The sequence below is a fragment of the Hydra viridissima genome, unplaced genomic scaffold (assembly GCF_058129835.1).
Source record: "Hydra viridissima isolate aposymbiotic clone 2 unplaced genomic scaffold, HvirCarnegie_v1 scaffold_16, whole genome shotgun sequence".
In the NCBI taxonomy this organism is placed as follows: Eukaryota; Metazoa; Cnidaria; class Hydrozoa; order Anthoathecata; family Hydridae; genus Hydra; species Hydra viridissima.
Genome location: NW_028324315.1, coordinates 1,107,648 through 1,121,396, shown reverse-complemented (window position 1 = coordinate 1,121,396; position 13,749 = coordinate 1,107,648). Strand labels below are relative to the sequence as shown.

Here is a 13,749-nt window from a genome sequence, read left to right as displayed (position 1 = left end):
AATAACAATCGAAAACCAGGGTAGTCCAACTTATATTTAAACGAGACTACCGGAGAGACAAATCTTTCTTGATTTCAAAATTGAACATTTTGAAATCGCATTCTTTCGTCTTATTGTCTTGATATTTCGACAAATTGATCTAATCGAAATTATTCTATATTCGGATTATTCAGATACAATTATTCTACATTCGGATCGCACTTGTTGCCTTCATAAATATCCTATTCTGGTACCAAATAATCATATTGACGTTTACAGAAAATCAAATCGCCGTTTTAACTCCGGGGGTTTCATTAAGAGTCCCGCAATCTTAACAGGATTTTTAGTATTGCAATTTACAATTAGAAAGAATAATTAGACATATCAAAATGTATTGTGATTTCGGATTCTTTCATGAAACATGTTCTGTCTTGTGCACCTCGTCTCCTCCATCTTACGCAGCATTTTCAGAAACGAATTGCGGAAGGTATTATAGCTCAAACGGCAGCCACAAAGTCACACAAGCCAATGTTAGAGAATACATATCTGTCATAAAAAAATATCTCGTGTTGTACAACAGTAATGCTTTACTTTAAAATATAAAAATATAAAGGAGATAATATAAAATTTATAAATGTACCTAATTTTTTACTGACGCAATATAGAACGTCATTTCACATCTATTTATTTACAAACGTCACCATGCGTAGTTATAATTGACGCAACACTAAATGATAAACGAAAATGTCTTGTCCAGCTCTGTTCGATCATGGGCAGCGTCCCATTTTGGGCTATTATTGCCTACAAGTATAATTTTTTTTTTTTTTACATATTCATTTACATGTACAAAGATATTAAACATTTAAAAATTTTAAGAATAAAGTGTTTCTCACTTGAAGTTTCTCAACTCTTCAATGTTAAAATATTCTCCACGGTAAGTGATTTCTAACAGCTCTAAGTTTAAATCAAGAAGCCATTCACAAATGTCATCTGTGTAGTTGGTATCGTTGTGAAGTTCAAGATAAAGTTTTTTAGCAAGTCTAATCCATGGGAGGAAACCTTCAAATTCGTTCTTCGATACAAACGTTTCTCTGGTATCTATCTCCACCACTTCAATCTGATGCTTTGGACTCCATCCGTCGATCTTTAACGGATAATAAAGATAAACAAAACGAACGTTACTCGAACATTTGATGACAAGATTTTTCTCATCCTCAGATAAAACATTTTTACGAACGACCAACTCATACAACTTGATTCCTGCGTCGATGGATTTCTCAAAGAAATATTTTTCTCGGGAAACCTCATGGGCTGTTTTTCCATCGCGTATCACAATCTCCCAACATCGCTCGTCGATTGATTTTTTCAATTGTTCTGTAATTGAAGCCTGCGCTTCAAAGAAACACTCTACGAACAGCTTTTGATCATTATCATCTGAGAAGAATAAAAAATACCTTTTTTTGTAACATTTTTATGTTTTAATGTTTTAAAATAATGAAATTCTACTGAATTTGGTGGTAAGTGGATAGCATGACGTCAACCGGAGGCAATAAAATAACGGAAGTGATCAAAACTCATTCGACATTTACTTTTTGTTTCTTTAACATTAATTTAATTAACAAATTCAATTAACAAATTTAACAAGTTAACTTAACAAATACTAAAGAGATTTTCGTGAATCATCGCAAGGAAACTGAAAGCAACTTTTAAAAAATAAAACTGTTTACCACACGCTATCTGTAAACATTTTTCAACCAATAAAAATATGCTGTTTTCAAACATAATGCTTCAACCGGTAGAAAAAAAAATTGAAAGCTTCAGCATAAGAATGATAAGGAAACATAATAATAGAAGTATGGCATTTCAATGGCTTTTATTACAGCGTATTTTAAAAACTGACAAAAGATTTTGTAAAGCATTTACAAAACTTACAATGAACCAGAGAGAAACCAGAATAAACCAGAGAGGAACCAGAAGTTATATCGTGTCACTCAAAACCTTTATTATTAGTTTAGTTTTTATTATTATTAGTATATTATTAGCCGCAAAACAACCATGTTATTTGGAGATTTTGTTCACTTTGAGTTTAATTAATTAAAATGGATATAATATGTTTTGGAGCAAGGTCCAATTCTTTATCCCCAGTAACTTCAACAATGGAAGGTCTAATGAAGCTGCATATATATCTTGGGTATTTCTTTGAAGTTTGAAATCACCCAACTGTAGTTTGATCTGATTGTAGAAACCTTTACTTAATGAAGTCGGGTAATACGTCCAGAGGCACATCAAAGGTAGTTCTCATGTAGAGTATAGCTATTTTTTAAACATATCAATTTTTTTAAGTGTCATCATAAAGTAAGTCTATTAATCTCTATATTGATGTGTTCTTTAACCTTATTACTTAAAAAAAATATACTAATACTCTTTATATCAAATCATAAACTACGATGAAACATTTATATTAATAAAATTATGTATTGAAATTTCACTAAAGTCTGAATGGAAAATGCTGATTAGGATTTCAACATCAATTCTCCATTTTAATGAAACCAAACCAATCAAATCTTCTTCACCAGACAACTCAAAGTTCTGAAGAAAATGCTGCTCAATGTTAGCACTTAGAAATCCCAGCATCTGTTCTTTAATTGCTTTAAACTTGAACTTTCTTTTTAAAAAAATGATTAGTGATTGAATTTCAAAAAGGGCAACTTTTTCTTTATCATTTGGTGGAAACCCAATGGTTGTAACTGTTGAATGTCCCACTAACAAGGCAAATCGAAGATCATTACAACGAGTATCCTTACGGGTTACAAAAGAACTTCAAGTCATATTGGAACTTTCTAGTAACAAAACCAAACCGTTAACCTACCCTTCAGAAAGGATCAGGAAATAAGACAGCTGTAGAACTATTTAGGCATATTAAATAATCTTGAAGAATCCATACCACTATTATTATCATGTAGAAAAGGCCATTTACAAATATCAATTGCAAAAGTGGATGTATGTAAAGAGAGAGAGAGAGATCTTCTATGATTAAAGTATTATGGCAGAATTTGTAATGGCTACACATATAACTACTATATGCATCACATACTGTAGCTATATGTGTAACCATTAGTAGTTATACAATATTTCTTTAAAAATAGTGCAGCTAGTTTAAATATGATTATTGTGTGAATAAAAATTTATTTTTTATCTATTTTGTATAATTTACATTAAAATTTTTTGTATTAATACTTCAACCCCTATGTTTTCCCAATTTGGACATGCTTCAACAAGTTGTTGAATGTGAAGAATATTTTTTGGTGCCTAAAAAAATAATGATAATTATTTAAATATTCTTACAGATGGATTTTCTAGACAGTGAAGTGGGAGAAGTTTCAAAGGATCTTTTTTATGTTCAAAAGACATCATCGTTCATACTGGATTTAAAAAATCTCCATTCTGCTATTGTACAAATTTCTATTGATGTTGGAGGATCCATCTTAAAAGTTTTAATTGATGTCTTTGATGCGAATGTAAGTACAAAGCCTGTAATTTACATGAATAGTGGGATTTTAAAATCTGTGGTAGCCAAAAAAATTTTAAAGTATACAGAATGGGTGCAGATAATCTTAACTGATTCTCTCAGGAATTTATAGAATGCTTGGAAAGTCATTTGTTGCATTGTTGCATTTGTTGACAAAGCATGATCATCTAAATGTTATCACAGCAAATGTAAAACTTTTTTTAACCTTTATCTTTAAATTCCCACTATTCACAAATAATGAGATGGGATGAGAATAATTCCAATGACATCTTGAAAAATTTGGATGAACTTTATAAAGTAGCAACATCTCAGGTTCCTTTATTTAGACCTATAGTTCAATGTACGAAAGACTTTTTAAGTAAAGGATTCTTGTTTTTGTCAAACTCTTGAGCCAGAGTATAAGTTTGCATTTGCAGAATTAAAAAACTCTTTCCTATTTACCCAAGATCTTGCACAGGTTTTTGGAAAAAAATTTTCAGTAAGTATGAAGTTTCACATTTTGTTGAATACCATAACTGTGGCCTATCTAAGTTTGCTGAACAGTGTGTAAAGGCAATTTAAAATTTAAACCTATATGGATGAGATTTAAATATGAAAAGGGCTCAACATGGAGAATGATTGCTATCTTCTGTAGTTAATTTAAATTTAAGAAGAGTTTAACTTAGCATTAATTTTGACATGCTTCCCTAGAAACAAAAAGAAGTCAGAAGGTCCAGGTTAGTTACTATAATTCTGTTAAAATGATTATTTTCAAAACTACCATTTTTCTTTTCCCCTAACTTTAACCTAATTCTAACCCCTTTTTTAAGGGGTTATACAAAAAGTAAGGGGAGCCATATATGCAAGTTAAAAAAAAAAAATTAGTTTGTTCCTGTTATTTTTTTTGAAAAGCATTTTCACACTGTACTGAAAAGGTTGCTAATAGTAATACCTACAATAGAATCTTAAAATAGTTTAGAAACCAACAAATGATTTTAAAACTTTACCATGCAAGCCAGATTTTATAAATATTTCTTATGAGTCAAATAAAAAACTAATAATAAAGATTTTGAACAACTAACACAACATAAAACCTAGCGGTCTCTTTGGTTCACAGTGTTCACTAATGATTTTTGGATTGTTAAGAGCAACCAAAACAAAACTTATTGGGGAGCTTTTTTTTTATTTTTTATTTTTGAAAGATTTATCCAACTATAGTACAATAATAAATTTGTATCAACTAAACAAGTCACAAAATATCCACAGAAGCATGCATTTTTAATTACTTTGTAGCTATCTACATAAAAAAAGTCTGCAGATAATTTAAAGTAATATTAAATAATGTACTTACTAAACCTAAGATAATCTTTTGGCAAAATATCTATAAAAAAAAAAAAATCATGCTTATGCAAACTTGCTTTGAAAACAAAAATTTTATGATAATAGAGATTTCACCTCAAAAAAAAAAACAGATTGCAATAAAAACAAACTTTGTATTAATTGAAAAAAGGGTGTAAATAATGATTTGCTGTAAATGATTTTCAGATGGAGAATTCACTAAGATCAACTAATTATTAGAGAAAGCAAGGATGCATATAGCTAATTAAATACTTCAGAAACAAAGTTGTACATGTAAATTTTTACAGGTTAGAGAAAACCTTTAATGCTATTCAATACATGACATAATTCATAAAACAAGTGCTTATCACTGTAAATAAAAAATTGATAAAACAGGTGCTTATCACTGTAAATATCTTTGTGCCCCCAAATGAAGAAAAATTATCTTTGTGCCCCAAATGAAGAAAAAAGGCTTTAACACTCCAGGACTTATAACCATTGATGATGGATCTTATCTATATGGAGTTTATTTATTTATAGATTTTAATTTCAGCAGTAGAATAAAAAGTTTGGGCTTTGTAGAAACATTAAACGCTATTTTTCAGACAAATTAGCATCAATTAGCATCAATTATGTTAGATTAAAAACAAAAGAAACAACTTGGCTGAAACTACAATTAACATCATTTGGATTGAACATCATTTGGATTGTGTCCTGCACTAAAGGAAACACTCACCAATACATTGTTCGATTAGTGTTCCATTAGGGCAAGCAATTAATAAAGATACTTAAAAAATTGTATGTAGAATTTTAAAATGGTTTGAAAAACTCATACAAACACTATACAATATTCTTGCCTGACCTTGCACTGTCACATTACATAGAAAAAGTGCAAAACTATTGACCCTCCAAAAATATTAAATGTACACTGAAATAGTATAATCCTGCAAATATACCAAACTGGCATTTAAAAAATTTTTGAGACTGAACTAAAAAGATATAAGACTTATATATAATTTTAAGAAATTTTTAACTCAAATATTGTCCTTTTTGAAAACTTTTTCATCTTATTTGTCTTTAAATTTAATACAGTTTTTTTAAACATCATTTTGAGCTAAAAATATTAAAATATAAAAAGACAGATATTTTAAGTAAATTACTTAAAGTCTTTAAGTAAATATATTTAAGTATAATAAGTAAATTACTTTAAAATCCCTTTAAATTCTTAAAATCAACACAAAGAGTTAAGTGTTGATATTAGAGCAATAATTTGTTTACTCTTACAACTTTTAATTTAATTTCCACTTCCTTATTTTGTAATTAATTTGTTAAAATTTATCTTATATTGACTCTACCCTCACCACCACTACCACCATTTTATTAAAGTTTAAAATCTCTACGAAATCTTGATTCCATTTTGTACAAAGAGTTTACAGGCCAATAATCATTATTTAAGTTTTAGGTTCTTTTTTCACTTTAATCTATTTAAAAGTTGTATGTTAATCATATGGCTAAAACTCTGTAAAATTTTTTCCTTAAACTTGTTGATTCTATGCGAACATGAAATAAAATGCTAATTGGGTGGTATTGCCTATACTGACTCCTTTTGTAAAAGAGACCATTATATTTTATCAATCATGGACATTAATTTGGTCATTAATTGTAACTGAGTACTAAAACTGAGACAAGGAAAAGAGAAAGGTTCTTTAGTCATCTCATGTATCATGCACCTCATGCGTCACCAATGAAGCTGTTATTCATTAACTTGTATACTGAGTTCTTTTACAAACAACTGGTCAACATCACTTATGTTAAAAATAACATCATGATGAAAAAAACCTTTGACCATACTTAACCATATATAACCCTGTGCACATTAAAACTCTAAAAAAATTTGGCAATTTCTTCTCACATAAAAGCAAAATTTTTTTAACTGAAGCATATACAGACATTAAACTAACAGACTACACTTACCACAGATTCCTCTGAGACACAACTTGCCTTTGTGACAGGGTACTTGTAACTGGCTGACTAAACTTACAAAATTTCTACCATTGTTGTATAGTAATCCACATGCAACAGGTAAACAGTAGCGTAATGTCTCGTGTTCAAATACCTTTTGTGGATTTTTGTAAAAATATAAATGAATGGAAGCACAGAAATTCATTAAAATGGGATGAATAAATTGGTATTGATGATTCAAGTCAGGCTTTATAAAACCAAATAGTTCAATACCATTTTCGTCAAGAACTGCAGCCAGTTCAGCTTGGGAAGCCATTATCTTATTTTCTTTTAATAAATTGTAGGCAACTTTACATACTTTTAAAATATGTGGCTTGTTTATTTGCATAAGTTGATACAATGGTTTTTCTGTGTTGCAACTCTGTTGCAACAAATGTAAAAAGATCAATGTCTGCAGTTCAGTCATGGTTTTCAACAAATAACTACAAGTTGATAAAGAAAATGCAGAGCACACAGCAGTTAAATTAAAAGCAACAGACAGCATAGCCTTTGCAACAGGTGGAAATGTAATGAGATTTTCCAAACCATTCCTCAAAATTTCACACAGTAAACTACTCCCAAAAAAATTTCTTAATCCGAAGTTGCTGAAGTCCATGATCTGGATATACATAATATTTTCAAATTCTCTAACTAAGCCACAGCACCTTAACATGGCTTCCACTTTTCCTCCAAGAATACATTGACTATTTTTTGAACTGAGGATTTGTACAAGTGTTTTTATTATGGGAAGGTTATTAGGACTGTTGTGATTATATAATTGATTTAAGTAAATAAATTCATCCAAACCATCTATGATAAAAATTGTAGGTGCTTGTAAAAGCAGTATGTCCAGTCCTTTCAGAATGTTTTTGTAGAACTTGTTTATAAGTTTTCTTATGCTTGAAATTTGGCAAAATTCATTCAACTTTTTGAACTTGAAATACAAAACAAGATCTGCATTTTTCCATAGCAAACCTTTTGCCCAAAAAAATAGACATTTTTGAAGAAAATTAGTCCTCCCACGATTATCTATAATGGAAAGTAACAAGATTTGTAGTTGTTTTGAAAAAACATCATTGAGACTGGTAATTTTATACTTGTTGAATTTTTGAAGAAAATATTCCCATTCATTATGATTCTTGTCAAAGGTATCAGTTGCTTCAATACTAGTTAATTCAACAGTTCTCATCACAAGATTGACATCAGTATTTGCCTGATGTTGTCCAAGCTGCAGCATGTCAGCATAAGACTTTATGTAATAGGATTTGAGCAGCTCATTGGCTTCTAAAAAACAAAAATGAATTTCTTTGTCAAAAAAAAATAAAAACAAAAAAACAGAATATGAATTTTTAAAATGGTAAGTTTTTATTTTTTAAACTAATATCCCTAATAATCAAATAACTTTGGACTACGCAGCTAGAATAATATATTAGGTGCTAACCTTTAAGTCAATGTTGTAAACTTAAGAGGTAATCAACCACTGTTTACTTACTAATAACTGACATTGTGTTGTCATGCTTGTCCTCCCCCCACCCTCCTGTTTAGTATAAATAGGAAATAAATCCCCTCAAAATATTGACCTAATGTCTTTTATTCTTAACTTAAGTATTAGAAAATGCAAAAGAACTAGAACATGTGTTTATCTCTAATTCATTTCACATCCTTGTCTTTTTATTTTGTGTGAAATAAAACATTAGATTATCAACTTTAAAATTTTATTAATCTGTCACAGCATAAAAATACAGTCATGTATTTAGTGATCCAAGACTTAGGAAATGTAAAGGGGCCTGGGGTCACTACTATAAAACTCATTTCGATCGGAATTCACGACAATTTCATCTGAAACCTGCTGAAATGAGCGGATTGTTACTATAAACATATTTTTTTTGTAATTTCCGCTAATTTCAGCGTAAAAACCCAATTAAAATTTACGCGATCTTTGTGTAGCAGAAATCGTAAATTTGATAATTTGAGCTAGCTTTTTTTTTTTTTTAACAGATTCTTGTTTTGAAAACAAAAACAAAAATCAAACTCAATTTCTAACATTTCTCATTGACAAAATTAGAATAATAATTTCCACATTTCATTTTTCACTGTCCACCTCGACAACAGATAATCAACAGTGGGTAAGAAATTTAAAATATGAATTTGGGCATGAATAAATTTCTTACTTTTTTCAGACCAAACTCTATTTTGCAGTATTTTGCACCGTCTAGGAACCATTTATACCTTGGGCAATAGGTCACTTTTGCTATGTTAAAATATTGTCAGGTAATTAAAACTGATGCCTGGCAATTTTTATTTTGTAAATAAATTGCCAGGCATCAGTTTCAGTTACCTGACATATTTTAACATATAATGTGTAAATGGCATCTAAGGGTCAACATAGACAGGTGATACTAAAGCAATACTTTTTATAAATGAAAAATTATCAAGAATGTGATAACCACTGACTTTCACTAAATAATTAAAAAGAGAATTAAACTTTTCAGGAGATAACAAATAAAGTTTTCAATTGGTCAGAGCAAGCTTGATTATTACTTTAATTTCTCCTAAAAAAAATTTTAAATAAATGGAATTGAATTGCCCAATTTTAGTTTGCTAAAACAACCTTTAGGATATTTTTCGATGCTTTTTAAAGGTATTTATTGTTATTTATAGTGTAGTAGAAGTGTCGAAGGCTTCCTTTTAAGGGCTTATAATAAGTTGCATTTAGAACCAATACATTTTGTCTGGTCAAAATGGATCCTGCTTCTAACAAACCAAACTAACATCTAATGTGAATAAAACTTGGTAATCTAATTTTAAACTAGGTTTAGAATACTTTTGGAAATGTAAAAAATTATTACATGTCTTAGGTAGTAGATGTTTGGAATAGGGAGTCCATTTGCAACTGCTTTAGAATAGATAGCCTCAGATGCCCAGGTTTTTTTCAAGATTGGTAACCTTTGGTGTTTTTGAGCCATCTGTGACTTTTCACCAAATCTTCTCATTAAAACATCTTTGAATTGTTTAATCCGGTCTGCCAAAATTTTGTGACAAACTAAATGACACTAGAGCTATGTAGGCATCTTTTTTCTGTCCCCTTAGATAAAAAACATTAAAGGACATTAAATATAATGAACTAAGTGTGAGAATAGTATTATGTATAGGGTCGACACAAACAGGCAACAATAACAATAAAGAATAACTTTGATGTAATGTGATGAAAATTATTTAACATGATAATAATTTTACTTTAAAATTACTGTTTAATTGTAGCTGTGTGTCTGTCTTTGTTATGCCTTAGAAAAATTTTTTTTTTTAATTAGAAGTTCTATGACATATAATTATTGCCTTTGTGGTATGTCTATAACATAGGAAAATTACAGTGAAAAAATAACTTATAACTATTTAATGGTTTTAATCTTTTGATAAAACATTGATTAGCTGGCCTCGTAAATTGATAAAGAATGTCTTAAACTCCTAAAACATATGAACGTAGGACTGTGGTAATTTCACAGAAAGATTCGTAATTGGAAATAAGTATAATGTATATTTAAGATAAGGATATTGTGTTTACTTACATTTCTTTTTTGAAATTTGTTTTTCTTGTGGCATTTAGTTGAAAGTTTGCATAACTGTCCATAATATAAACAAAACAAAATGTAAAAAAACAATTGATTAACTAGATAATATCTTTTTGTTTTTTTTTATGAACCTGCTAATATTTTCGTTGGGAAGTTTTTACGATACGAAAAAAAATCTTTATAGTAGAGGCTATTTGGGATTATCGGGTTTACGCCTATTTTGTCGAATCCAAAGAAATTCATTGGGTTTACAATTTTTTAAATTCTGATCAGAATGAGTTTTATAGTAGTGACCCCTGGATTATCTTTTTAAAGAACCATATAACAAAAACAAAAAAAAAGACTGAATTAAAAGACTATAGAGTTTAAAACAGAAAAAATTTTCATTAAGTAAAAAAATCACTCATTAAAACTTGTTAACTTTATTTCAGCTATTTTAGTTACTTTATTTCAGCTATTATTAGAACAACTAAACAGCATGCCTGTACACATCACAAATCCATTCATATTCTTATACTTAAAAAAAAAATAATGTAGAACTAATTATTAGAAAAGGTTAGAATCCAATACTTAATTATTGGTAAATGAAAGTTTTTTATGATTTTTTAAGTTGTTTAGAATAGAACACAGAATCGGTATCAGTTTAACTTCAACTTTTTTGAGCTGTTAAATTTCACTTAAATTAAAATTGAGAATAGTAAAGTTAAAAAACAATGACAAAATTTTCTTCACAGCTTTTAAAATCTTTTACTAACAGATAAACTTCATTTTCTAAATTTGAACAATTTAAGCCACTATCATTAAAAAACTAAAATTTTAACATGCAGCAGGAAACTTGCAGTCTCTAAAACAAAAAGGAGAGTGAAAATCTTCAAATCTTTTTTGAAACGCTTAATAGGTTTAAGAACTTTGTCATGAAACTTATTGGAAATAAAGATATCAAAAAAACTGTATTAACTGAGGACATAAACAAAACGTGAATTATTTTTAATTATTTTATCTTAATTATTTTATTTTGGCTAACTTTTAAATAGTGCTCACTGTTAAATATGAACTAACTATAAGCCAAGGTGAATACAGCTAAAAGATATTAAAATGTTGTGTATAGTTCTTTTAAATTCTTTTATTTTTGTTGATGGTGAATTTTTAACTGTATAGTTTTTAATTGATATTTTTATGTTGTTACAATTAACATTCTTGTATTATCATATATCAAGTTACCAATTAGGTGTAATTTGCATTTATAAACTTAAATGCAGACATTTTTAATGACAGAGATTTCTTCTTTCTTTGAATCTTCTTTATCAGTTATTTTTTCATTACTGTATTTAATGGTTAGTTAGCTATTTGATGTATTTTAATAAATGGTAAACTACATTTTTTGAATAATTCTTCATGCATTTACATACTTGATAAATAATAATCATGCACTTACATACTTGATAAATAGTAATCATGCACTTACATACTTCATGCACTTACATACTTAAAATGGTTAGCTTTAAGTTATATAATTTTTAGCAGATATTATACTTGAATGTATATAATGTATTTTTATCTATCTCTTCATTTTTATTTATTTTTCTTGATTGATTTTTTTTGGGTTTTTAATTATCCATAATTTGGTCTAAATGAATTAGAGATAAAGACATGCTCTAAGTCTTTTGCTTTTTCTAATATTTAAGTTAAGAAAAAAAACATTGGGTCATTATTTTGAGGGGATTTATTTCCTATCAATACTAAACAGGGAGGGGGGAGGGAGGACCAATTCGAGGCCATCCTAGTACAATTGTTATGAATACAATTTGAATATGGGTACTGTTATCGTCCTCTAATGTAAAAAGTTGCAGAAACTGCTTTTCGTATGTTTCTTTTGTATTGGATTGGCCTCAATAATTTGACAACAATTATTTAGCGAATGGAACTTTAGCTCAGCATGCTTTTAAATTAGCCAAAAAATTAAACTCAGATAACTTTTTAGATAACTCAGATAATTTAAAGATATCATGTTTCAGTAATGGTACAAGTTCTGATGCTATAGCAAGATACCCATACAAAAGTTATGTTTGTATAATTATGATATATTAACATATTGGATATATAAAATTATGTTTACAAAATCAAAATAGCTTTTTAAAATAAAGTGAATTTTAAAACTTAAATGTAAAAAGATTGCTCATTACTTACGAATTAAATGTATTCTGTTCAAAATGTCTAAGTTCCCAATGACCGCCAGAGACTTTTCAACTAAAGTCATAAAATTTGAAGGATTACTTTTAATGAGTTCTTCAAGAAATGATTTTAATTTGAATTCATCACTTCGATCATCAAGATCAATACTTTCTACAATATTAGGATTTAAACCAGTGCCATAAGCAAACTCTTTCCATTCTGATGATAGATTATTTAAAACTTTTTGAATTCTGTGGTTCATGTTGTCACAATTGGAAGTAATTACAAACTATTTATGTAACTTATAAAGGGTGCCATTATGTCATTATAATATCTAAACACAGAAAATAGAATAACTGCTGATATTATTAACTCGTTAGTTAGATAGGTTAGCGGAATATCCAAGGTTTAGAGTACAAAATATTTAAACAGGTGGATTTTTTTTAAATTTACTGGAAATTATTTCCTAAAGCTTAAGGTGATATTAGAGTAAAAAACGGCTATTTTTGATAAAATTTTGAAAAATACCAAACTAATGTTTTGAATTCTTAAATCTACCTATTTCAATATGCGTTTTTCAAAAAGTCAAAAATCTTCTTAATTTTAATCAAATTTGCCCTTTTTTTAAAGTTTAGTTTGGTTCTTGCTTCACAGCAACGACCTTAGCAACGCTTTTTCTCCAATATTTCCTAAACCAGAAGAGCGATCAACTTCAAATTTTTGCTAAACCATGCTCAAGACGTTTAACTTTTCCTTAAATATTATTTTAAGCTATAAGCTGTACGTTGAAACCACTAAAATTGTTCTTAAAATAGAGCTCCTGAAGGACGGTAGTCAACTTTCTGTAAGTCTTCCTTCAGTTTAAATTGGGGTATAATTAAAGATTTTTTAGTGTTTTTATTTATAAATGGGTTCTGCGAGCAGGTATAAGTCCCCTAAAGGTAAAAAATTAAAATCTTCTTTGGAATCGAAAGCTCAGAGCCATGAAAAAAGGGTATAATGATAAAGATAAATTTGAAGAGGGAGAGACATATGGTTATGGCCATTATTAAGTAGTTTGTTACCATATAATTACAATATATTGCTTTTTTGAACTTGTTTTAGCTTTTCTGCAACTTTTTTTTCTCTCGCTAAATCTCAATTTCTCAGAAAAAATAACTTTTCATAGAGAATAGATAGTGG

At 28.7% G+C, this 13,749-nt stretch overlaps 1 protein-coding gene across 3 annotated transcripts; it reads right to left on the bottom strand.

Annotated features, from left to right (window-relative positions):
- Positions 1 to 308: 308 nt before the first annotated feature.
- On the bottom strand, positions 309 to 13,299 carry LOC145181881 (uncharacterized). Of its 3 annotated transcripts, none has more exons than XM_090074179.1 (6): positions 12,583 to 13,299; positions 6,800 to 8,110; positions 4,839 to 4,868; positions 873 to 1,413; positions 620 to 780; positions 309 to 525 (listed from the first exon to the last, which is right to left on the bottom strand). In XM_090074179.1, the coding sequence occupies exons 1-5, from the start codon at positions 12,827 to 12,829 to the stop codon at positions 774 to 776; spliced, it is 2,136 nt and encodes a 711-aa protein (XP_089930305.1). In that variant the 5' UTR covers positions 12,830 to 13,299; the 3' UTR covers positions 309 to 525; positions 620 to 773. The 3 variants fall into 3 exon arrangements, with proteins under 3 accessions (XP_089930305.1, XP_089930306.1, XP_089930307.1); XM_090074180.1 differs by lacking the exon at positions 12,583 to 13,299 and adding an exon at positions 9,676 to 9,800; XM_090074181.1 differs by lacking the exons at positions 309 to 525; positions 620 to 780; positions 873 to 1,413; positions 12,583 to 13,299 and adding exons at positions 9,676 to 9,911; positions 10,393 to 10,515 and having other exon boundaries at positions 4,663 to 4,868.
- Between the last annotated feature and the right edge of the window lie 450 nt (positions 13,300 to 13,749).

What these genes read in the sequence shown, in the direction of transcription:
- LOC145181881 (XM_090074179.1), bottom strand. Translation starts at nt 12,829, where the DNA reads ATGAACCACAGAATTCAAAAAGTTTTAAATAATCTATCATCAGAATGG. An exon ending in GAACAGAATACATTTAATTC is followed by an intron (nt 8,111 to 12,582) that starts GTAAGTAATGAG and finishes TTTGTTTTTTAG; the next exon opens with AAGCCAATGAGCTGCTCAAA. An exon ending in GTGTCTCAGAGGAATCTGTG is followed by an intron (nt 4,869 to 6,799) that starts GTAAGTGTAGTC and finishes TTTTTTTTATAG; the next exon opens with ATATTTTGCCAAAAGATTAT.